Genomic DNA, 26,076 nt, shown 5'->3' on the forward strand with positions numbered 1-26,076 from the left:
CAACGATTTTTTTTTTAAATTTAAATATAATTATTGGCTACATTTTTACAGAAAAAGATACAAAAATAAACATTGAAAGCTTAAAAAATCTTAGAAAAGTGTATGTCCATACATAAATAAACAAGGAGTTTTATATTCATCAAATGTTGCTAGTAAAACTTGATATATCCTACCAAACTTGCCTTTTTCAAATTTTTTTTTTAATTTTTTTAATTTCATGAAACCATATTTTTGCGATATACAATACATCTGTATGAATTAAATATTTAAATTTTTTTGTTTGGCCTCTGAACTTGCTGCTTAATACGTTTTCGAAATACCAGCGTAGTATGTATGTATGTAAGCAAATTTTCGTATAAAACTTATCTCAATTAAAGAATTTTTTATTTGGTCAATTTATGAAAACTTGGTGCTTATTTAAATTGTTATATAAGTATGTTAATGTAATAATATTTTTCATCTACGTAAGTTAAGGTATTTCAAGGTACATTCAACTCATTTCAGTAATTTTATTTAAAATGCTAACATTGTCCAAAATAAAAAGCATAAAAAATAAAGAAATAAGTTTTTATCCACGACTTGCTGAAAGCACGAAAACAACGCTGGAAAATTTTTTTTTTTTTGATTTTAGTGTTTTTATTATTTTTATTGGTTGCACATAAAAACTATAAATAAATATATTCAGCGAAAAAAATATTTACACAAAAGTCACTAAACCTAATGTACATATGTATAGCAGAGTAAATAAGATGTGTATGTATGTATATGCATAGAATTAGCATGTAATTTTTCGAATTACACAAGGTTAAATAAGTTGCTTAAATACAAAGTGACAATTTAATGTTCTCCTTTTAATCGTAAAATTAATGCAAGAAATAAGTGTTTAATTAATATATGTTACAATATCGATAAAAACCAAACAAGCCATACACTTGTTAATTTTCATTATTTTTTTTAGTATATTCAGCGGAAAGAGATGCTCAATGCTTTATTTATAATAGTTTTCACATTTCGATATTCTTTGCCAATTGACTTGTTCAACTTTATTTTGGATTTTCGCGCTTTAAGCACTTAGTTTAGCCCTTAAAACCGTTTCCTACTTTTATTCAACATTTATTAACAATCAAAGTTTTCAAATTCAACATTCATTTAGAGCGTAAAGATTTGCCATAAAGAGCCATAATATGTCTGCTTAAATTTGTAGATTTTTTGTTGCTTTTAGCACGATTATTAACATTAACGAATATGCTGTGTGTATATTTACTATGACAGTCGGTGCTGTATGTGTGTACGGCTGTAAGCATTCATACGCACATATGTATGTGTGTGTATTCAATTTGTGTGTTTTAATTGGTTAAATTTTTCAACTAGTTTTTTTTGATTTCAACATTTAATAGTTTTGTATTGTATACTGACAGTTGCCAGCGATGGACATCTGATAGTCGAAATAAAAGTATTAGCAAAAGTCTTAACAATTCATAGCTGCACATTTGTATAGATATGCTTGTGTATATATGTATATGTATATATCTATTGCGTTATACACAAATTATTGTAGAATTGGTTACTTCAGATTCCAGTTTTGTTTTCATTTCAGTTTGTTTCATAAGCATTTAGCGTAAGGTTTTAATACATTCATACATTTATGATACTAAATATGTTGTAAAATTCATTTAATGTAAAATTTGAAAATATCGTTACTTTTAAAAATTGTAAATTTTAACAGTAAAATGTGTCTATATTAACATGATAATTATTCCACATTCAATAATTTTTCATAATTCCAGCTTGAACACAGTGTTTTTTGATTTGCATGCCGGTTGTGGAGTTTTTGCTCCAATTCTCTATGGATTTTGCATTAACGGCTATTTATATATGTGTGTATGTATGTGTTTCTCTACAACTCCGCACAAAGATGGCAGCTGATCACTACAAGCATGAACCAACCTCACGATTCACGATTTCCACTACTCGGCTAAGCAGCTTTCACATTCTCCTCTAAGTCCCTCTGGACGCCCTCAGACGCAGCTGAATTTGATGCCATCATCGCTGGAGTAACAATTTTGGCAGTGTAATTTGTGGTTGCGCACGCGCACATCCGTTCCGTTCAGGCCGTCGCCGAGCTGCACGTGACACACGCAACACTTGAAGCAATTGATGTGGTAGAAGAGCAGCAGCGATTCGATGATCATGGCGGCGCCGCGTCCTGTTTCATGCGGGAAATTAAAAAAGTTATTGTTATAAAGATATTACAACTGGAAGGTGATAGAAGTGTTTTGTTGTTTGTGAGTTGTTTTTAGTAATCTCTTCAACTATTAATGAAGCAAAGGGCTCTTCTATATTATTTCTATCTGAACTTGATTTGCTTCTTGTAATTTGTTGTTTATATATATATAATCTTTATAATATATTAAAACAATTTATCTTGCAAATGTCATGTGCGGCTTAGCAATTTTTCCCATAATTATTGAACTTTAGTGGTTTTGAGCTCGTCGAAAACGTGCGAATAATACCACAACTTTATTAACAAAAAATAAAAGAAAGCTCTTAAAACGTCTCTCAAAAACTTGTATGGATCCGCTTAACACTGCTCGTTTAAAGTTCCCGGGTACGAAGTGCGCTAACGTTAGACTCGTTAGAACTACGCATGACGCAAATCTTCGCGAAACCTTGACTCGAAAGGGTATATTTTGAAGGCAATAATAAAAATTGAGTATTTTTATTGATAAAGCTTGAGCCATATTTGTTCAGATGATAATTTCTGGAAGCTTTAAAATGCGCTAAACTAATCCATACATAAAATGTTCGCCAGAGATCAGAGTGTGTATTTCTAAATCGTATTTGAACATACATGTATTTTATTCGACGTCAATATTACACCCAAACTATATATTTTAGAGCTTTGTGCACGTGCCGACAACTTGATTCCGTGCAGCCGGTGGCGTCTGCGTTTTGCGGAAAGGCATGTAAGGAAAATATTTAAATTGAAATTCAAATAATGGTCAATAAGCATAAAAATCACTTAAAGTGTTATTAATAGCGATAAATATTTAACTAACTAATGGCGGTGACAAAATAATAGAAAAACACTAAATTCATAAATAACATGTAACGTTTAAAATTGGAATTAAAAATATTTGAGGAGCAACCAAAATTACTTAAAATTCAGCGATACTAGGGCATTGGAAGTAATGTTGAGGGATAATTCATTACACAATATGAGAAATGTTCAACCACACAGCGCCAACCAAATAATTTCTAAAGTTGTGATTCGAACAGTGAAACAATAATGCCAACTATGAGCATGCTCCGTCCAACTAACTTTGATAACTTTGATTTTCATTACTTTTAAGGAATTTCAAATGTAAACACTCACAACCAACGTAGTAGCAAATTTTACCTAATTCATCACCACAATGTGAACACTTCTTCTTGCCACTGACACTCAACACTTTGTCCTGTTGCTGCTGCTGCGGCTGTGGGTGCTGATGAGCCGGCGAAGCGTTCACATTGACTTGTGGTGGCATTGCGGTCAGCGTCGAGCCGCTGAGAAGTCGTTGATGTGTAGGCGTTGCAGATTGGGACATCTGCTGCTGCTGCTGTTGGTGCTGGTGCTGGTGCTGGAAGTATGTGGAGGCCGCATGAAGCGGACTCTTCTCCAAAGCAGCACTTTGGTTGTTGTAGTTGTCAAATCTAAGAGAAGAATGGTTTGTCGAATTAGAATTTTTATAGATAGTTTCATTAGTAGAGACTCACCTCTTCCGTTCACCGATACCCTTGCTCTGCACACGCTCCGTTAGCGTTTGTATGATGGAATCTGGCAGCGGTTTGCCATTGCTGTTGGAGCTCGTTGAAGACTTCATGCCACAGACAGCGCTGCCATTTTGTTGATGTACCGGTGTTGTGGCCGTCGAACCACCGCGTCGGTGCTGCTCTGCGATGCGTCTTTGTTCGGCTTCTTGCACGAGCCAGTGGTTATTGTAGGCGTGATAAGGTTCCGGCATGGATTTGCGTTTTTGCTGGTACGCCGAAAGCCAAGCTGGATCATTGGCTAGATTCGTGTCATATGATTTGCGTTGTTGCACTTGCACCCAGCCGTCCGTGTACTTGGGTTTAGGTGTGGCGCTGAGCGCATGCAGCGTGTTTCGCGACATGTTGCCCGGTAATGCGGCGTGTCCATTTGGTATGGCTGGCATTGTGGTATGAACTCCGCTAATGCTGTTGTTGCTGCCGCTGCTGTTGCTCAGATTTTGTGTTGATTGGTGTTGGTATTGATGATTGTTGGGGTAGGCCGAGTGACCACGTGGTGCCGCTGTTGGTGTGGCTATTTTCACCAGCGAGCCACCGAAAGCCTGAGCATTCAAGGCATGCCGCGATGCCATAAAGTCCTCGGTGCCGTTGACGGTCAGCGCATTGGCTGAAGTGGCCACTTGCATGGCACGCATCGGTTTTGTTGGTGGCATGGGAGGCAGCGTATGCCGTTTGGAGAACTCTTGCAGGTCGGACATGGACTTGCGGTAGTCAATGTCCACCTGATAGTACTGCTGTTCTAGATTTGGTACATTTGCATAGATCTGCTGTGTTGGTTGCGCAGCCAATAGTGGTGTGCCAAATTGTTGCTGTGTCGTTTGTTGCATATTATGCGCGGCAATGGCATATTGAGGCACTGCCGTTTGGTAGGCTACAGTCGGGCCGCCATTCGGAATTGGCAGACCACCGGCGAGCGACATACTCACGCCATTTAGGTCTTGCAGTGAAAGCCGATTGGCGGACATTAGCATTTTGGCGCCATGTTGCAGCTCACGACGTGCCATATTTTCACGCAGCATCAAGTTCTCGCGCTGGCGCTTCAACTCTTCCTGTTCCAGCTGCAGCAGCTCGCGTTCTACACGCAGAACTTCTTCTTGTTCCCGTATTTTCTCCTCGATGGAGAGCATTTTGGCATTGGCGGTGGCGGTGGCCTCTGTCAGTGACTTTGTGGCGGCAGCAGCAACAGTGGCGGACTCAGTCCATGATTCGGCTGAGTTGCCCTTTACTGTTTGTAACAGTGGTGTCTGTGCGGCCGTCAGAAGCGACTCATTCTGGTAGATTAGCTCGTTGGTTTTGAGGCTATGTGGTGGTGTATCAATTTGTCGATCGTTCTCCTCCGATGAGTTCGTGTAATGTTCACTGCTCTGACGTGAATGATTCTCAGAAACGCCCGAATCGCGACTCTCACCTGTTGATGGTAAATATTTTAATATTTTCGCTTTGAAGATCTATAAAAAGCTTTCATCACTTACCTGTGTCTGAACTATCGCACAAACCTGCCTTCAGGTACAATTGTTTTTCCAAACGTCGTTCTTCCTGCAACAGCTGCGCCATATCTGGTGGCGGTGCCACTGTCAGTTCCAAATAAGTTTCCTCATCATCCAAGTTTGTGGTGTCAATGCCCAAGAAACTCGAACGTTTATTGCGCAACTCTTTTTTGATGCGTTTCGTCGAGTTCATGCGTTTGATGGGCGGCGAAGGATGGTCGGTAGCCAAACCGCTGACATGAGGCAAACGCGATGAAATTGTTTCGTAGGTGTTATCCGATGACCACGTGTCTGTGTTATCGATGCTGTCCACATCGTCAAAAGGTGGCGGACTCTCGACTGGCGGCGGCGGTGGCTTCTCTTTCGGCGGTTCCAGCTTGAAGCCGCCAGTAAGTGCGGCTCCAGTACCACTAGCTAATGTGGAGTTCTCCAAGCCAGTGTAGAACACCTCGATATTCTCGTAAAGCGGCACAGGGCGTAAATGTTTAGGGGCATCGTAGTACGGCTCGCTTGATTTGGGCACCTGATAGTAGGGTTCATGTTCTACCAGCGTCGTTGCGTTGTTGGTCAAGGTTTGCGCATCAACTGCTGCGGGTTTGCTGATTGTGGAAAAATTTTCAGAGTTTGATGTTGGTGAGTTTATTTCAGTTTCTTGTGTTGTTGCTGCTGTTGTTGTTGTGATATTTTGAAAATCGTCTGCTGGTGCAATTTGTGTTGATGTTGCGGCAGCACTGGCGTTTTCACTGGCTCTGAGTGAATCGCCTGGTGCTGCCTCTATTAAACTTGCTGTTGTTGTTGTTGCTTTTATGCCGGCGGCTGCTGTGATAGGTGTAGCATTAGCGTAAGCGTTGGTTATTTCAATAAAAGTATTGTCAAGATTTCTTTTGTTGTTGCTATCGCTAGCGCTAAAGCTACCGCTGCTATTGTTATTGCTGTTGTTAGTCAATACATTACTTAGCGAATTATTGGCAAACGAATTCTGAAATTCGTTATTACTACTATTGTTGTTATTTATTTGATTCATTTGCTTGTGAATATTATTATTGCTTATGTTGTTGTTGTCATTCAACATGCTCGCTGCAATGTTTCGCTTCGCTTCAACATCTACTTGTCGCGTAGATGCTGCCGAGATATTCTCGTAAATGGGTTCTTGCGAGATGAGCGCCTCGCGCAACTCCTCCGTTCTGCCGTCAACATCATCACTTACGTCATTATCGTTATTATCATCGTCATTGTCAGTGTTCATAGCATTTGTATTTGCATCAAAACGTTGTTGTTGTTGCTGCTGCTTACTTTTGCGTTCCTTCTCTTCGTCGGTTTTGTTCGAAGTATCCTTTGCACATAGTAATCCCTCATTATTATTGTTGTTGCTGTTGTTGTTTGTTATTGTTGTTTCTACATTCATTGTGGACATTGTGGCCGTCGCTATTGTTGTTGCTTGTTTTGTTGTTGTTATTGTACGGTTACTTGCATTGGTGTTGGATGATTTGGTTGTCGTTTTTATTGTTGCTGCATCATTTAAGGTGAATGTGGTCTCTTTGTCAATTGCTTCCAGCGCCAATTCAAGAGCTTCGTTGATCTGCGGCCCAAAAGTTGTATGTTTTTGTTGTGTTTTTCGCGGAGTTTATGTTTGATATAATTTTGCAGCAATTTCATTAAAATTTGTATTTATTGTTTTTGTGTTTATTTGTTATTGTTACCAACATCAACAATTTATAATTCATAATTCATATTCATAGACATTTTAACAATTTGTTTTTGTGAATTTCAATCGCAATTTAATAGTTTGAGACAAATTAGCCAGCAGTCAACAAGCACATGAGTACAAACGTGTATATGAAAAAGACGAAATCATGAGATCAATGTTAGTTAGTCTAATACATGTTTGTTTTCCATTAATTTATTCAGCAAATTAAGAAACTTAAATTAAATTATTGCAATTATTATCGCAACCAGGTCATCATGCGGCCATTAATGGGTTAATGTTGCATGCAAAAAATCAAAATAAATTAACTAGTGTGTTTGTATAAAATAAGCCTTGAATTAGCAGTTATGGACGAACAAATACATAGTTGTATGAATAGTTTGCAGGGTAAATTCAACAAAAAGCGACAAAAAATAATGCAAAAGTAAAAATAAAAAGTTGGGCATGAGTTGTTGTTCCAATTGGCATGCGAATGCTTATGAGCACATATTTCATTCAAGCAAAAATATATAATATATACATATATTTACAAACAAACATATATGTATGTAGGTCTGTATCTACATATGTATGTCGACGCCAAATCAATATAGAAATTTACTCTTTAAATCAAAGCGGCTGCAACGTGAATGGAAAATATTAGAATAGTATGTACAGAGTAGAAAAAGAGTGTGAAAACAGATAAACACCAAGATGTGCGAAAAGATGCATACAATGAAATAAATATAAACAGTGGAGAGAAAGAGAAAAGCTTCGCTTCAAATGTAATTAAGAATTTTCAAACTAAATTTGCTTACATATAACATAATGAAAATGTGTAATAGATAAAATTCACGTTGGATGAGAAAAAGGGTACAATTTTTATTTCGTTTATTAATATATCAAGCAAGGTCGTGAGATACACAACCGATAAATTAAAAGAATGTACTATATACTTATATGATGATGGAATGGAATTATTTTTCCAAGTCAGCGAGAATAAAAGCCAAATCGACGAAGACATAACCAACTGATAATGCTCTGTTTGACTCAAATATACCATACTTATAAGCAATCCTCTTTCAAATACCTAAAAATATGATTCCGAAATATTGTAAATGCTTTGAGTGTGCTCTGCAAAATATCATGATTTCGAATTGAGCTGTTATTATTGTACTTGTGGCTGCAGTTATATGCTTCATTCATTATCAACTACTTTCCATCATGTTAGAGTGCTCGAATTGCTCCAAAGACTTACAACTGACAAGTATAACCGCATATCCTATGATTGTTAGAGACATGTCAATGACATATATTATGCAGGTATTTACAACTCAGAGAACTGTCACCAAAATTTTCTAAGAAGTACTGTTTGAGGCAATTTAACCCTAACCTAATAGCTTAAAATGCTTCATCAAAATATGCACGGCTGGTATCGCGAGCGTCATCGAGGTATTCGCTTGATTCTGACCATTTTTTTTTCTTTTTAATTTCCTCCACTTTTGCAGCACAGTGTAATTATTATTGCATTTTGTTTGTAGATTAAATTGATTTAGATAACTGAGATTAGTTTCTCAAAATCACCATTTAATAGATTTGCTTACAAATCTAAGATTTTGCAAATTTTTGCTGTGTGTAAAACTCCGGTGCACTGCAAGTACATACAAACAAATTTGTTATTACTACATAGTGTAAGAAGAGCTACTTCGCATTCGTTTGTCCAGTTTACATTATAAAACGTTCCAATTAGTAGAGACTTAGTTTTACCGTTGCTTTTGTTGCTGGCAACGGGTCACATAAGTTCAATTAAATGCTAAGATTAAATCAATACTGCAGAGTGCGCAAATGGGAAAGCTTTTAATCAATCAAAATATTTACCTCCGAATAACGGTATGTACTTTTGTAGCACTCTTATGTAAGCATACAGGGTACATACCCATGTACAAATGCAATTTCGCATGTATAAGCAATACAGATGAAATACATACATAAACACTTCGCCCGTCTATCATTTCCTTGATTTTGTTGCTGGGGGGTTTCCTCCGGACGGTATCCGAGGTGCGTTCGTTTTTTTTATGAGATAAAATTAGGGTTTGTGCCTTAATTTCTGGGTGAAAGATAGATTTGTGGTGTTGTGAATTCTGTTTTTTGCGTTTTAAGTTGTTGTCCCTTTAGTTCTTGACATTCATTTCGCGATTATGTCACTATAATCCGGCTGAGATGAGGTTACTCATGAATATCAACATAAAATCGTTATCTTGACAGTTTCACTATACAATCATTCGTTGGTCACAATGGCTGGCTTCCTTACTTACTATCGGAATCTAAATGATTTCATCGTTTAAATTTTATTGCATTTAGCGAACAGATTGTAAGTTTCATAGAATTTTTATTTAATTCAACATCGTTATCGTGTTCACGATAAGAGCAATAAATAAGAAACCAGTATAAATTTTTAAATGAAAAGTTCTTAATACCTCGGTATCTACTTGTACATATTGTGCGAATAGGTTTGTATCAGCATGTGAGAAACGGTTGGTGCCTTTCTTTTAACTAATTACATTTGATGAATTTCCGAAAAGACATAATAAACACATTTATCACAGTATATTAGGTTTTACGGTAAACAGAAGAGGTTTGGGTGGAGGCTAAGCTCCTCCAGAAGTCATAGTGAATACAATAATATTTCTTCAGTTAAAGATAGAACGAAAAACATTAACTTAAACGAGGTTAGGATTCCTTAAAAAATCGATCTTTTTCGAAAATTATTGATCTATAATGTGGTCTGTTTCAAAGGCGATGTGGTGACTGATCCTCGTCTATTGTAATTACTAATAAAAATCCTTAGTACAGTTTAGGGCCATTAAAAAACTTAATAGACATCGAAATTCTTGAAAATTGTAATTTCGTAAGATAAAGCATGTAAGAAAATAATAACTATCTGCTGTTTCATATATACTTAGGCGCTGTTTTCTTTGAACCAATATCAATAATTTTACTGATTGCCTTGAATAAGGTAAAATATATCTGCGTTTTCGCAAACATTGCTGATAAAGAACCTTCTCCAGTTCGAAGTACTTTATATATGAGTTTGTGAATGAAAACTCCTGTGATTTTGTAATGTTGTGAACCAGGTTTAATACTCAAAATAATAAAGTGAATTTATGTTAAAGCATATATGTATGAGCTCACTTAAAGAGAGAAGAGAGCAAGAGAATGGCAAATATGTGGAAACTTGATTCGTAATGAAATAATATAAAATGAAAGTGACTAATTAGATTAAGTGATGTCTTTAATTGTTGATTGTGGCACAAGCGCATGAATATATCCTGAGTAAAGTCGACACATAAAATGTTAATTTTACGTCCGCTTACCATTGGTTTGCGATCCATCCCATGTAAAGAAGAAAGGCGCTGTAAACTTTGGCATATAACGGTTTCTTGAGATTGCTTTACTGCACATAAACCTAAAATGTTACACTGTACTTAATAGGTTAACCCGAAATCCGGCAGAATCTCAAATATTTGCAAATTCGCAAGCCAATGAGAGAAGACACTACACTGCTGCTGGTTATTTGGTATGTAACTGAGAGTGTTTCGCGCGATTTAGCAATAGAATTACAGTCGCACAGCAGCGACGACAGTTGAATGGCGACTGACTGAGGCGGAGAATGCATGGATGGAACTAAACTATATCAGTGGGCCATTAAATGGGCATTTAGATAAAGCAACTACGCTGTTGACATTTGACAAAACAAATAGAAAAATGCAACAACACTAAAAAGCATATGGTAAATTGTAATGAAATTAGCGGCGACAAAAAGTCAACAAGAATGAAGTGAAAACAGTGCGAACGGCAAGAAATGCAGCGCAAAAGTGAGGCTATGCGTGTTTGTAGGTATGTGGCCGAAAGGGTGTGTGTGTTTGTAAATGGGCTTTTGAGGTTGCTGGAAAGGTTATTGCTGCTGGTGTTTTGTATTATTTGCAAATGCGCCTATAAGTTTCCAAGTGGTATTTATGAAGGCGGCTCATGCGCCCAACAGTAGGCAATAGCTTTAAAGTATACCGACTTAGGCACTGATTTATTGTATGTTGCACTTTTACGTATGTCATGTTTCTTGCCACATTATATTATATTATTTTTGTAATGGCTCGTGCTACGCGCCTTTTAGCTAATGCAGCATGTGCGGCATTAAACGGTCGCCGAGGTTCAATGCGTACAGCCGCTAAGTAGATTTCCAGCGCTGCAGACATGACATTTGACGCTTGAAAAGAGAATCGGTAAAATGCAGACAGCATACAGGAGTATATATGTATGTATGTATATATGTATGTGCGGGTGGGCTAAGAATGAAGGATGGTGCGATTGCGATTTCAAAGACATGCAATAAGGCGTAAAAGCAGCTACAAGTGTAATGAAAGAAAAACAGACAAAACAACAACAAACTAAACAAGCTAAACAACACAAACAGGCAAATACAAATAATTTACAAGTGAGACAATATACAACAGACGATATTGGACGAAAACCAAACAGAAATTGGAAATATGCGGCAAAAACAAATGGACAACGACAAAACGACACAAATAACACAAATACAGATAGAGACAAGCAGACAAATATTCGGTTTTCATTCAAATTTCTTACCTTTGGCATTGCACAGAAGCTTTTGCTGGCATAAATTATGCAAATTTAACTACTTTATCGGAAATATTTGCGAGCAATCGACATTTTTACAGAAGTAGTATACACCAAATGAGTGAATATTTTTTATAAATACATATTTTGTTTCGGCGCAAGAAATCGGTCAATGCAAAAATATTTTATTTGTAAGCAAAACAATGCGGCGCAGCAGAAGTCGGAGCAATGGGCGAGCGACAGTTGAATTTGCATTTGCATTTGTTTTTGATATTTTAAAGCGTAGCAGATAATAGAAAAGTTTTGTTTGTTTTCGATTGTTTTGTAGCATACATTTTGGCGTTTAACGAACGTGCATACGAGCGAACGAGCACGTTATGCGCAGGCATGTAAAGAGAGACACAAGAAATACACATGTTTGCATGTTTTCATATATGTTTGTACGGCTAGCTATAGATACGTATATATGTATATATGTATGCAATAAAATACGTTATAATATTATATTCTAGGCTACGTCTGTAAGTGGGTAAGTACATATATAAGAGTGACCACATATGCGTGTGTGTATGTATGTGTACTTGTATGAGCAGTACATATGTATATAATTAGGTGTAACTCAATTAGCTTATAATTCAATTCATATATGATTAATTTTCGTAATATTTAGCTAACGGTAATCGTACAGTACTTGATTAGTACACTTTAGAAAAATCCACAAATCAAAAAATATACAATTAATTATATACAAAAAAATCACTTTGACCTTTGATGTGCGCTGATTTTATTGAAGCTTTAACTGTAGGCTAGCGAAATTTAAAAGACCTAAGTCATTTAAAAGATCTCAGAGTTCTCAAAATCAGCATTTATTGGTTGCGAATTGAATGTCCAATTCAAACTGATTATTAGAGATCTCACTAACTTGTCACTTGTCTAAGTCAAACGAATTGTCAAGTTTAATATAGTCTTTGTGTGTCTTTAATGTTAGAATCAATCCTAAAACCATGAATTCCAGATATTTTGGCTGTTGCAGTTCGAAAAAATATTCAGAAAATTTGAAAAATACCTTCAAATTATCGATTCGAGATAATACACTGAAAATTTGCGCTAATGAGAACTCAGAAATGTTGAATACAATCACTTATTCCGACAGAAAAAACACTAATTGTTGAAAAACTGTAATTGTTGAAAAACCTAATTACGAAAAAATAATAACCGAAACAACAGAATGTTAAACAGAAGAAAACAGGATACAGTACACCAAAAGTTAAATGAATTACAATAAATAATACTCATACTAACAAAACGGCTATTAAATAAACAGAAACAGTATCTAAAAGTGAAATACAAGCTGTCAAATGATTCTATGAACACACTGCGTGCAGTAAATGAGTTCTCGTCTAGTTCTCGATCACTTACTTTAAAATTAATATATGTGACCTGGTCGTGCGAAAAGGGAGCTAACGTGCGAAAACTAGTTTTCTGGGAAAAGCTGTTAAAAATAATCGTCAGTTTCTCGTTATCTCATTAATAGCTCTCCTTTTTTTGACACCTAAGCCCCCTTTCCGTAGACCAGGTCACATATAACATTCATTGAGTATTTTTGATTGGAAACATTCAATTCTCATTTGGAATTATTGCGTTGAGAAGTTCTGTTTAGCAAGTTTTTACTGTTTTCCGATTTCGATTCGAACTACTCACTGCACACATTTCAACCGTGGCACACAGCGTTACATTCAGAGCTTTGAAAAACGAAAAAAAAAGAAATAAAAATGAAGCACAAAAAGCGCAAAAGCTTAGACTCAAAAGAATTCACCACTCCCATAGAGCTTTCTGATAGTCAGAGGTTGAGACACACTGATTGCCATGAGCGTAGTAATGAATGAAACGAGGAATGCGGAAAAAAATGTGTGTGAAAATGTTTATGAGAATATGACTGGTAGCAAGTGGGTAAAATGCGAAAATGTGTGAAAAGTGAAATAAAGAAAAAACTTTTTTCAGTTTTTAGAAAAATAATTACAATGAAAACGGTTTATTTTGTTGCATATTTGTTTACTGTTACATAATATACATTTATTTTGATATTCAATCATTGTGATTATGCGACAAAAATTTAAGCGCTTCGACATATGATAGGTAAACATGTATACAAAATATGAAATAAAAAAGAGAACTTATTGCAGACGTACTTTAGAAAAACGAGTATATAAAGATTTCGTTTTGATATTTTTTCAAGTTTAACCTATGGTTTCTAAAAGTTTTGGCTTCTAAAAATGCGCGAAATTACACAATATATTCGAGTTTTGCAACAAAAGCTTTACTGTTATAAGACGAATAAAAAGTTCTTGGCGAAACATTTATAGAAAATAATTTACAAAAGAAAAGTAGTGAGGAGATTCGGCCAAAGAAACGAACGAGCTTGTGGTCGCACGACTGAGTATGTGAGTGGGGTTGAACGACACCAGCAAGTGTTCATGTGAGTTGATGTAGAAAACTGAGAGACTTTGAAATAACATACTGTAAGTTGAAGTTGAAAGATTTTTAGAGCTTTCGGAAAGAGCTTCTTGAAATGAAATACAGAGAGTTTAATTTTAGCTTAGAATCATTGAAGCTTACTGACGGTTGTAATTTGAGGTGCGGACCCATTATATGCATTAAAAAGTTTAAGCCGGTGTTTAAGAGAAGATTAATCTCACTATAAGAGTAACAAAATAACTACTTAAATTTTGCGAATTCGTATTATTTATTTCAGATGCAGAATTACCACTTAGGGATCACCATAAATAAATAATAGCCCTATTTGACAGTGTCGACACTCGTAATCTCGCTTACGTTTACACCACTCTCCGCAGTTAACTTATTCAACTCATCGTCTAACATATCGTTGATTTCCTGTACCAAAGCCTGATCGCTGTTGCCCTCCTCAACAATTTCGTCCGTGGTGAAAGTCTTTGTTATTTCGATATTGACAGGCGCCGGCGTTTTCGGTAGCGGTGGTGGCGGCATGTCGTCTGAAGGTATATAGAATTTTGAGTTTTCCACAGTGATTATCTCGTCCACCTTCACTACGTCTTTATCGGTCTCTGGTGCTACATCGACCGTCGCGCTCGCTGCAGTTGGGGCAACCGTTGGCGTGTTGTCGTCGCCAAGTCCGAAATTCTTCCGCAAGAAGTCGAATATATTTTTTGTTTTCTTTGTGTGTGGATTCGATACAGCTTTTGCGCTTGTTTTAGTTGTAATGGTGGGTGATGCCGGTGGAGTGGTGGTGGTCACCTTGATTTGTGTCTCAACCACGTGTAGACGTCCAACTATCATATTTTCATCTACGGATTCAGGTGTAGGTGGTCCACTACTCTGCTTCAGAATGGGTTTGCCTGGCTGATCGGCCTGATTCATGGAGTCGGAGCCACTGATGCAGCATGGTATTGGTTTAGGTATTTTGGACTTTCGCTGTAAAATGGGTGTGCCATTGTTTTTGCTACTAGCGCCAACTGGTAATGCCGATTTTAGGTGGCTACTGTGCAGACGTTCTTCGGCGATGATACGTTCGCACGTTTCAATCAACGCACGAGAGTGCGCGGCTCTCGCCACCATTATTGGCGAGTTCGGTTTAGAGCTGGGATGCGAATTATTTGATTTCGAGCTATTTGCAGTGGCAGTAAACATATTTGGAGTTACTGCTATGTTCTTTACTGTGTCGGGTGTGTCCGGCGTGGTTGCTATACTGTTGCCAGATGTTGGTGTACCGGGCGGGCTACGTTGTTTTGTCGGTTTTGCTAAGAGACCGTCACAATGACGTACTTGTTCAGCGCTGACTTCATCGTAGCCTGTTAATGGTACCTGGTCGTAAGACGGTAGATCATTTATGTCAATCTTTTTACAGATTTTTTCCTCTACCGTATGTTGCCGTTGAGTCTGCGGGGTCTTTGACTTGAGCACAATCTCAACTGGTTTTCCAGAGTCATCACATTCGCGTACTTTTTTCGGAGTGACGTCAGAGTAGAATGTGCAAGGAGGACGCTTGCTAGGGGGCAAATCATTCACGTCAAGCTTGTCACATGGCGACTCATCAACCGTTTTCTGCCTTGTGGGCAAGAATGAGTTTGTGGGCTCAAAAGAGTCCAGGAAGTTACTGCATAGTGCCACATCAGTGGGCGAGAGCGGTGAATGTGGTGATGCCGGTGGTGTGGCCAGCTTAAAGAGTGTAGAGACATTTGGTTTGCATGCTAACAGTGGAGGAATTTCAGAAGGCATTGTAATAATGGGTGTTAATGAGTCATTTGGTTTCAAAGGATCGCCAGTAGAACGCACAGCTGCTGTTGCTGACTTATTTGCGGAGCCTGGTGGGTTGCGCACAAGCGGTAGGGGTTTGAGAATGGAGCGATTCAACTCTTTGCTTTTCTCAGTCTCAACTGGGGGTGTGTGTATCTGGGCTGTGGTTTCGAAAGGGCCTGTGTAAGCGGTGGAGTCACTTGAGACAGTTGATGTCTCGGAGATAATAGAAAGTTTCTTTAATTCATCTGCACTAGGCGATGTTGGTGTTAACTCGGCTGTTATCACCGCTTTGACTTGCGGTTCCTGCTCTAATTTACTATTTGTTTTTGTTGTAGTCTCTTTAACCACAGCAGTAGTTTCCATGCTTGCGGATGAGTTGAAGAAATTTCTTTTTGCTGGCGTAGGCGACTGTGGTGGCGTTTGCGGTATGCGACTGCGTGGCAAAGGCTTCGGTCCGGGGACTGGTGGTGTCGTCTTACCGACTTGCTGATTAGATGCCACGTCTTGTGAGAAGCAATTGGAAAGTGCTTTAACGGTGTTGGGTTTCGGCAGCTCATCCGGATTCAAGATGGTTACTGGCGGTGCACACATAACAATTTCAGTGTGATTTTGTTGCTGTTGTTGTGGTTTATATGGCACAGTTGTCACATCTGGTTGTCGGACTTCATGTGAAGGTTCATTGACTGCATGCGCGCTTGGCATTGATTTCATCTCATTTGACGCAGCTGTTGTTTGCATTATTTGATTAGAAACTGCCATCGCTTCACCGGTCCCGGGCAATGCGGTCACTGTTGAATGGGACTGTTGCCGATGTTGTTGCTTAGGAAACTCAATACCGTTATAATGCGTAACATTCATGGGCGAGGGCGATCGACCGAGTAGTGGTGATGTTGGCGTTGTCGTTGTTGCACCAAAATGTGGCACATATGATTTTTTTGCCGGCATTGTTGGCGTTGGCGGTTTCCCGGTTGGGTTGGTGCTCATATTCTTCGAATTGAATATCTCAACACGACCGTTGATGCTGAACGGACTATCGTCGGGTGATTTGCGCACGGGAGGTGGACTGTTAACGGGACTCATGACATTGTAACGGACCGACTTGGGTGACATGGGTGGCTTGCCAATTGGATTAACAGCACGCGGTATCATGGAGAAACCGTGAGACATAAGCACGCTCGGTGATGAACGTGGTGGGGGTGTTGGTGCGCGTACTGCTGACGGAGATGGTGGTGTTTGCGGTATAGTGATCGGCGAAGTGCCGTGGGTGAAGGGAAAAGGAGAATGTGGTGACACAATTGAAGGGGACATGGTTGAAGACTGAAATATTTGTGTGCTAATTGGAGTATCGTCGTCCACAGCGAATGCGGTGGGCGTTTGTACACGATCGATTGACTTTGAAATATGCATCGGTTTTGGTGAAAGTGGGGCTTCAATTTCTGTGGGTGGTCGAACTTTAGGTATGGCACCGTTACACTCTGAGATTGGCTTCACTTCATGCTCTTCTGCCTCGTCTAATTCAATGTCGCTCTTAAATGTCTCTTTGAACATACGCAGCAGATTGCGCGCGTGGACCATCTCATTCGAAGGCTTTCTTTGCAAAGTAGAAGGCGTAGCAACTGTTAAAGTGTTACCCGACACCTCCTGTTCAGCTTTAGAATCAATTAGGTTGTTTATTTTCTGCTGTTCTTTTTCAATATTAGCTAATTGTTCACCAAAACTACGATTACCATTATCAATAGTATTTTCAAAACTACTTTTAACACTACTGGATATGGTGGGGTCAAGCAATGATTTGTTAGTAGAACTTACACTAAATTCCATTTCGCATGGCTGTTCGTTAGTTGTTTTTGTGGTGGACACTGTGTTCAGGCTGCTGGCGATGGCGTTCACTGCGCTGGTGGACAGTTCGGCAAACTCCGCTTCTATTTGGTTCACTGCATTAGCTGCTTCGGTTAGTTGCTGTTCTTCCAGTGCCAGCGCTGCAATAGCCGCATTTAGTTGTTCTTCCTGCTCGGAGATTTCCGTGGCTTCGATTTCGCCATCGGCGGTGTGAATACCGCTGTCGTCACGATCGACATCCTCCTCGGGCGCATCGACTTTAACCACAACTTGGTGTGGCATCGTAGGTTGGGATACGGGCGCACCTACTTCTTCCTCCTCCTTAATGCTTACCTCCAGCACGGCTTTCTTCTCATTCTCAATAAGTTTCATGCGACGCTCTTCCTCCTCGTTCTTCATTATCTCCAGTTGGCGGGCGTCGACAAGTGCTACCGGCGCCTTTTTCACTTCTTCTTTGGTTACGGCATTCTGTAAACTAGACAGACGATCCTTCAATGGTGGCACTGGTATATCGACTAACTTTGCGCTGGGTACCTTACCGGCGCTGCCGCCATTCGTTGAATTGACTAAATTTTGTTGTTGCTCTAAGCTTTGCATACGCGATCGTATGCTCGTGATGTCGCCTGATAGGCGTTTAACTTCACGCTTCAATGTGGAGTCGTGTACTTCGGCATTATTATTAGACACACTTTCGTCCAACTTGAAGCGATCGCGCAGTGTAACGCGTGGCACAGCTACGCTGCCAGCGCCACCATTACCCACCAGCGACTTTGGTTCTGAATAGGCATTTTGATTCTCGAAAATCTCTTTACGCTTCGAAATATCGATTTTTGGTACATCCACTTTCTTCTCCAAACCCTCTTGACTATCACTGGGCGAAGTAACTTCGAAGCCGATTAGGCGATCCTCAATTTTACTGCCGCGTCGTGTGGGATAAGTATCGTTCGGTACTGTATTGCTGCAGTCTGGGGTATTTTCTTTCGAGGAGTTGTTTTTGGAAATTAACGTGGGATTTGTGTTGGCATTATTGAGCTTGAAATTGGCTAAAGCACTGCCGCCGCTGGCGCGCGAGACGCGTTGCTTATAGTCTTGAATGGCGCCCTCATAAGTGTATTCGCATGGATCGGGAGAACTGCCGGGCGCGGTGCTGGAGGAGGTATCGTAGCCTGGGGAGGAGATGTATTCACGCGCGGGGATGCCACTAGGTTTTTGGTTGTTCTCAAATATGGCTTTGTCGAGTTCGGCGTTGTCACTCTGCGGATGAAAATATAATATAAGTAAAGATTTAGTCGACTTTAAAGAAAACATAAGTGTATCATGTCGTCTGAGAAGGCAATGACTAAGGCTTTTTTGCTTGCTTTTTGTTAAAAATCTATACTTTCTGCAGTATCCATCAAATGCAGAGGGCGATACTCTTTATGGCCTTACCTTTCACGGCAGGTACTTCACGTGATTAATTGCACGATCGAAAGATTTTAATCCGTCGTGAAGTCTGATAACGTTTGAATAGAAAAGTATAAGTTTTTCAAAACAAGCAAGCTGAGGGGACTTATATTGGAGCATCTGGGGAGTCAAGCTGTGACCCTGACATCCATTGACAAGCGGTGACCGTTAAATTCTTTTCTGTGCTTCTTTAAAGCTTCTCACACCACAAGTATTTACGAAATTCCTAAATTCATCTGTTTGCTGTAGTTGTTGTATGAGTGCTACAACTGCTGTCAACATTGTCATGTAGAACGTGCTCACAGCGAATACGATTGTTAAGCTGATCGACACGCTCTCAACTGTTACGAAGAACAAAAGATCAAACAGAACAAATGTTCAGCAAGCGCATTACAAGTGTATTTATGTCCACGGACACACTCACACACGCTCGCAGCGTAACGAATTTCGAACAAAACATGAGTACACAATATTTGGTAATGAAAAACCCAGCGAAAAGGACTGGGTATACCAAAGAATTGGAGAAACAAAACGTTCTGATATGTTTCAGCAATTTAATTGATTTTACGCTTTCGTTTTGATTTCAATTTATCTATCTGCTGTCGCAATGCCTTACACTTTTATTGGAATTTATTTGTTTGACAGGGGTGATATTGCTTAAGAATATTGTGACTGATTCAGTTTCGTTGTGTTTGACTTTTGATATCAGCTATTGTTTATCAACATTTTTAGTTTGGTTTTGTTTAGAGTCGCAAGCCCTGAGCCCTGTATGACACTGAATGTATAGACCCGGAAAAGTATTAACATTTGGAAGGTAATCAACAGATATGGATTTCGAAAACATTGCTGCGATGGACTAGTGGTTTAACTTCTATTTCTGCAGGTAAAGTCCTGACGCTCTCGGTTCGTCTAATATTCCTATCCATAATAATAATTATAATTTTTAGCGCCGACGCTTGGGTTTGTATTGAGAAGATTCAAGTTGCTCGAAATACTATTCTAGAAGCTTAACCGAACTTTTGAATTTAACATGTAGCGGCTAACTGTGCTCAAAGTGAACGCCATAAAAGTGCAATGGAAGCTTCCCCCCGTTAGCGGCTCTGGGGAAACATTTGTGCAAGATGTCTGCTAAAATTAGGCAGTTGTGATTGTAAAGTTAGACGAGCAGTTAGCGACTACTATAACAAGAAACCGGAGAAGCAGAAAAATTAACGATTTGCTAATGAGTCTCTGGCACTGTTGGACAAACAAAGCTGCGGCTAATTTAAGTTTGCGCGTAACTTCCGCTTTATTTTCAGCTGTGTATGTGTATGTGCTACAAAATATGTGTGAAATAATGATAATTAATGCTTTTTCAACACTGACCTAATTGCAAGTTCATTGTTAAAGCAGTGAGAATGTTCCATGATAAATTTAGAAGAGAAAAAATCACGAAAGCAGAAACTTTCAAATTCAAAATGCCTGCTTGGCAAAAAAGTGCATACTAGAAATAGAAAACAAAAAAAACACGTCGAACTATTCTTGCAAATCAAATACTTTTATTGATGCTTTGATATGTTCCAGATTTGCATCTCATTCGCGCATGGTCCATTAGATTGAGTATTCGTCACTTGAAATTTGGCAGAATGTGTTCCTATGCTAGTTTCATTTTAATTTTTCAAAAACTTACCAGTACACTGTTGTTGTCGTAATCCTCCGATTGGCTGCTCTTGCCGCTGGCACTGCTGGTGCCAATGCCAAGGTCGCTCAGGTCGTTCGATTCGTCTTCATTGTAAACGGCTAACGAGGCCAATTTTGCGCGACCGCGTCCACCACGTTCACCTCTGTAATAATATAGCATTTGTTGTTGGATGTATTATGAGCAAATAACAATTAATCTGAAACAGTTTTCTAAAAGACTCTGCATGGAATATACTTATATATTTAAAGTAAATTTTTGGCGACAAGCCATATAATTACTTATGTATATTCTTCTTTGCTTCTATATTTCTCACCTTTCTTCGATCATTTCGGAGAATGTCTTCGATTTTCTTCGCGTCCGGTCGTGTTCTTCCAATTCGAGTTTTTTCACTTCCACAACTCGATCGATGATGTGTTCGACACGTTTTCTACGCGACGATTTCCAATTGTCCAAATTCTGAAAGTTCAAAAGCAAAGCAATATTTATAATTTTTGTTGAAAGAAATTCACGCTTTAATTGAATTCTAATAGAGTTTATCTCTAGAAAAATAACCGATTTTTTCTGTTGCTTAATCCTTTTGAAGCTTTCAAAAGATGGACACCAATAATATTTTTGCATTGGTTTTTCTTCTAGGATAAGCACTTACTGAAGCCTCACAAAAAAAATCTTTATTGACAAATTTGTTCGAATACAAAATTTAGATAATGTCAATGTAGTGTCTCCCTGGAATATACTTTTATATCACTGGCGCTCGATAGGATCGCTATCAACAATGCGCTCTGCACCAATGCAAAATTCAGCCCAAAACCTAGGAACTTTCACTAAAGACAAACAACTACAAGCTCGTAATGACAAACGCTGAATAAAGAAATATACATAAAAAAGCATAAGTACTTTGATACAACAACACGTACGCAATGAAAAATTAGTAAAAAAAACTGCAGAAGACTTATGCAATGACACTAAGTGTGCTTGCAACGATTTGGCCGATAACGACTTCCTTTCCCATGAGCTGGCCAAACCAAACAATTTACTCAAGTCAGACATGTAGCCGTTTTGAACAAACGTACATTCATACATACATACACATGCATTTACTTCGTCTCACTTATTGGGTAAACCAAGCTAGTCGAGTTAGCCGACTCAGCATGTCAAAGCCTCACTGGGCCAATTGACCAATCGAACAAACAATGGCGGGCGCGTATTAATTGATTTTCACACGCATAACTACTACCTAAACAGTAGCTCCGAAGCGTGTGATTACAGGCAGAAAAGTGTAATGAGGAGACGGTCGGTGAAAAAATCGTGAAAATTATAATAATCAAGCGATAAGAGAGTATCGGAAGGCGAGAATGACTTTCAATTTGTGTTTACTCAAATATTCAATAATCAATTATAACAGATTTGATGGGTTTCGTGAACAATATGCACTCGTTAAACGAAAAGAAACTGAAATTCATAAGCAAATGACTTGTACTTTAAATACTTGAATAGGTCAATTGTTGTCGGTCGAAGGGAAAGTAATTCGGTCGAGCAGAAGAAAATTTAGAAAAATCAGAATTGAGACAGAATTATGATAAAAATTTGAAAATTAAATGAAGGTTTTTTGATACATAAAATTTTTATTTCCTTCAAAGATTCAACTTTAACCTTTTAGTATATACTTGACCGAAATATGGGTGGTGTCTCTAATTTTACTTTTAAGGAACAAACATACTGCAAATCTTTCCAATTTGGATGCTAACATTGAAAAACGAAAAAGCTACATTTTTAGAGAAGTCAATCTCTGGAAAAGGATTAGTTTGGTCCAATACCCAGCGGTGTATAATACATACATAGATTGTTATGGATCTGGCCATAATGTATATACTGTACGAAATAAAAAGAATCACTGTGCTTTGTGTTACTTCACGGATAGGCGCTTCTTCTACGAAGAATGGAGCATTTTAATTGTAAGTCGCTTTCAAAGGGATAATCGAAGCTTTCTCTTAACATAAATACAATCGGAGGTTTGCTTATCGAAGTAAGATCGCTCTTAAGACAACAGTTTGATTACGGCGCAATATTCGTTCTAGCTAACGGTGAAGCTTCTCTGAAGGATCTCTTACTTTCTCTTTTTGGTTACGCTATTGGTTAGTCGATACGCCGTTCCCTAAGTATGAACGAATCCATTTGAGGTGTAGTTTAGATCAAGCGATCTATAAGACTCCTTACTCCGTCGATTTCTCTAGCAAGATTCAGACCTTGATAAGGCATTTGTAGACGCTTGTTAATCGCTGTGAAAATAAATGAAGCTCGAAACCAAACAATTGCTTTATTACACTATGAAAATAAATGATGACAACGCAGAGTGACGCTGGGCCTGCCTAATAACGGCAATTGCGTAAGTCTTACCTTAAATGGATGCGCATACATAAATATGTATGAATGTACTTATGTAATATGTACGGCTAATGAGATTGTCATTATTGTCGCTACTGTAAAACTACAAAAACAATGTTGCCATTAATTTGTTGCTTTTTTGAAATTGTCTTGTAAATGTTGCGCATGTTAACGCGGACATTTAAGTAAAATAGCAAAAGATGCAAAAAAACTGGATTAAATAATCACTAGAGGTGACAACTGCCGAAGTCAGCGAAAAAAAGAAAGTAATTACAAAACTCAAATGGCGCGAAGTTTGACTACTAAATAAACAGCTCGGTACTTTGCGCAATTGTAGTGCACATTTATGTGTGTGTGATTTGGTAAAAATTTGCATTCACCACGTTCGGCGCAAGTACTGTGTGGCAAAGTTGCATAACTGCAATATGCGCAAACATATATATATGAGCAAACAAAAACAAAGGCAATTGCAATTGATATTGGTAGCATAGAAATGTCTGTGCCAGTATGTTAACCACGCCCCAGTGAAAAATGTTACAAGCACAAAAGCCAACACACACACACACGCATTTGTAAACTTTAAGCTTGTGTACGAAAGTCCGGAGCATTTTAACTGGACCGAGTGACAAATTACGAGCGTTGACGAGCTTTTGATACCTGAGCGGAATTTTTCAGGCTGCAACATGCAACGCTCACAGCAAACGGCGCAAGCGCAAGCGCCAGTGTTGAATAATTGTTGCTGCGCGAGTGGAGAATAGGCCGAATTTCGATAAAGCGATAACAGCTGTTCAAATGCCACTAAATGCCGTTCGCATTCAAAGCGTTTTGCCTGGACGCGTTTAGCGCAAATGTGCCAATGACGGAGACCGAAATGACGTTGATAAACAAGAGCAAATGCTCGCACGCTCAACACTCGTACAAATTGCCGTCTTTTATCGTCGTTCTGTGCGTATTTGTCTGCTGTTTTCGAAAATTTGTCACGATTCGCGCTTATGATTTCGCTGGGCTTGGGCTGCCTCCGTCGGCTGCCTTTCAATTTTTATTAGCATTATTTATCTAACTTTGCCTAAAACAGATACAGAAAATATAGAAAAAAAGGAAAAATAGTTCAAATGCAGAGCGGCATATAATTACACAATACGAATACACGTCGAAACACAAAAACATTTCAAAACGCGTCCATAGACGAATGCGATTTTCGTTGGCGAATTTCAAATTATACACACCCAAATTTAGTTTGATCGTAAACACCGTAATTCGTGAGCATTAAAAATTAGTTGCAGTTGCCATTTTATTTCCTTCTTTATAAATTCATTCTTACTACAAATACACACAATCACACATTTATTTTGGTTTTGTCGCACACACTGAACCCACAAAATCGCATGCGAAATTTTATTGCGTTCAAAACAACAAATTTGGTTGTAAACAGTATTCGTGAAAATTTTGAATTTTGATTTTTTCGACAGGAAATTATAGAGTTGACTATGTTGATTGACGAAAAGTAAGAAAGCAGCAACGAGTCGATCAGTTCGATTACGAGTAGTTTCTAAACGATTAGGCAATAGCAATTAGAACAGAATATCGCAGTAATATTGGGTAGTCGAAAAAGTCTTTTCGTATTTTATCAATAGATGTCGTTGCAGTCGCATATCTCGAGTGAACCAATCACATTGTGCTATACTATATAGTGTTGGAAAGGCGAGATTTTAAGCTTCAAGTTTCATCCAAAAAAATTAAATTCGGTAAAGTTGAAAAAAAAACAGTTACAACTGTTCACAAATGAGTGAAAAAATTAAGAAATTTGGAAATTTCGATTTACACTGATGGAATAATGCTTCTGGCAGAAAAATGGCAAACAGCGGCCGACCAAAATGGTACATATTTATTTATTTATTAATACTATAAGTATAAAAGAATTTGGAATTTTTTTATCAAACTTTATGCACTGAAACATTTTTTTATCAGCTTTATAATATCTATAACCGAAGCACAGAAGGAAGTCGTTTGGTGGTTTAAAGGAAATAAGTATTTGAGAGGATTCTACATACTTCCGAGAGGCCATAAGGTCAAGCCTTATTTGTGTTAAGAAACGTTGTTATCGGTCGAATATAGTTACAAACCTCAACATCGCTGCTGAGGATAGAGATTAAGTTTGTTTGGTTTTTAAAAGAGTTTACTGAGCAGATTTGAATTTCATCTTCTAAAGAACACCTAAACTAGTAACTCAGCGCCTTCATCATTCAGGCCGTCGTCCATTTTTCAAACAAGTATGAATGAATTCAGACCTTTTCCGATTATATGGCAAATTTTGAATATTGTACACCAAATGAGCCACAATCATGATGAAAGGCAAAATTTGCAAATCGGCAATTCCTTCAAGTACCGTCATTTCCAATTTGTTTGCCGGTGCCAGCTAATAATTTGTACATATATCAGTTTTAATCATATTTCTATTTCTCATAATTGTCAGTCAGCTTTTCAACTGATACTCCACCTTAACCCAACCTAAGGGGATTTGTCTCCGAACTTAGTAACAATCTTCCTATTTATGTAACTAATTCTGTATTCGTATTTTCCAAATGAAGGATACGAAAGTGTCTACTTACGTTTTGCCAATCCTCGGGTTCTTCTTTTTTAATCTCCTTGATCTTTTTCACTTCTTCAGCCTTCTTGAGCTGCTCCTGTGCGGTTTGGTAGAGATTGCATGGTTTGATCTGTACAAATTGCATCGGGTTGTAGGACGGTGGCGGCGGTGTGGGACGTGTGACGCGCGCCTTGGTCACATATGAAGTGGGATCCGGCGATATTATGGACTGTAGAATATGTAAAAAGAT

General features: G+C 38.3%; 1 protein-coding gene across 5 annotated transcripts in view; it reads right to left on the bottom strand.

The window, feature by feature from the left end:
* Positions 1 to 1,121: 1,121 nt before the first annotated feature.
* LOC120773051 overlaps positions 1,122 to 26,076 on the bottom strand; it is a 124,871-nt gene continuing 99,916 nt past the window's right edge. For 3 of the 5 annotated variants that reach the window (XM_040101986.1, XM_040102000.1, XM_040101992.1), the window contains 8 exons: positions 25,849 to 26,055; positions 21,171 to 21,313; positions 20,846 to 20,999; positions 17,704 to 18,987; positions 5,283 to 6,876; positions 3,757 to 5,218; positions 3,401 to 3,693; positions 1,122 to 2,206 (listed from right to left, as the gene is read on the bottom strand). In XM_040101986.1, coding sequence (XP_039957920.1) covers positions 2,019 to 2,206; positions 3,401 to 3,693; positions 3,757 to 5,218; positions 5,283 to 6,876; positions 17,704 to 18,987; positions 20,846 to 20,999; positions 21,171 to 21,313; positions 25,849 to 26,055 — 5,325 coding nt within the window. In that variant the 3' untranslated portion in view covers positions 1,122 to 2,018. Of the gene's footprint in view, positions 2,207 to 2,851; positions 2,946 to 3,376; positions 3,694 to 3,756; positions 5,219 to 5,282; positions 6,877 to 17,703; positions 18,988 to 20,845; positions 21,000 to 21,170; positions 21,314 to 25,848; positions 26,056 to 26,076 lie in introns of all 5 variants that reach the window. The other 2 variants (XM_040102017.1, XM_040102007.1) reach the window with 2 other exon arrangements.

Source organism: Bactrocera tryoni, chromosome 1 (genome assembly GCF_016617805.1).
Source record: "Bactrocera tryoni isolate S06 chromosome 1, CSIRO_BtryS06_freeze2, whole genome shotgun sequence".
NCBI classification, from domain to species: domain Eukaryota; kingdom Metazoa; phylum Arthropoda; class Insecta; order Diptera; family Tephritidae; genus Bactrocera; species Bactrocera tryoni.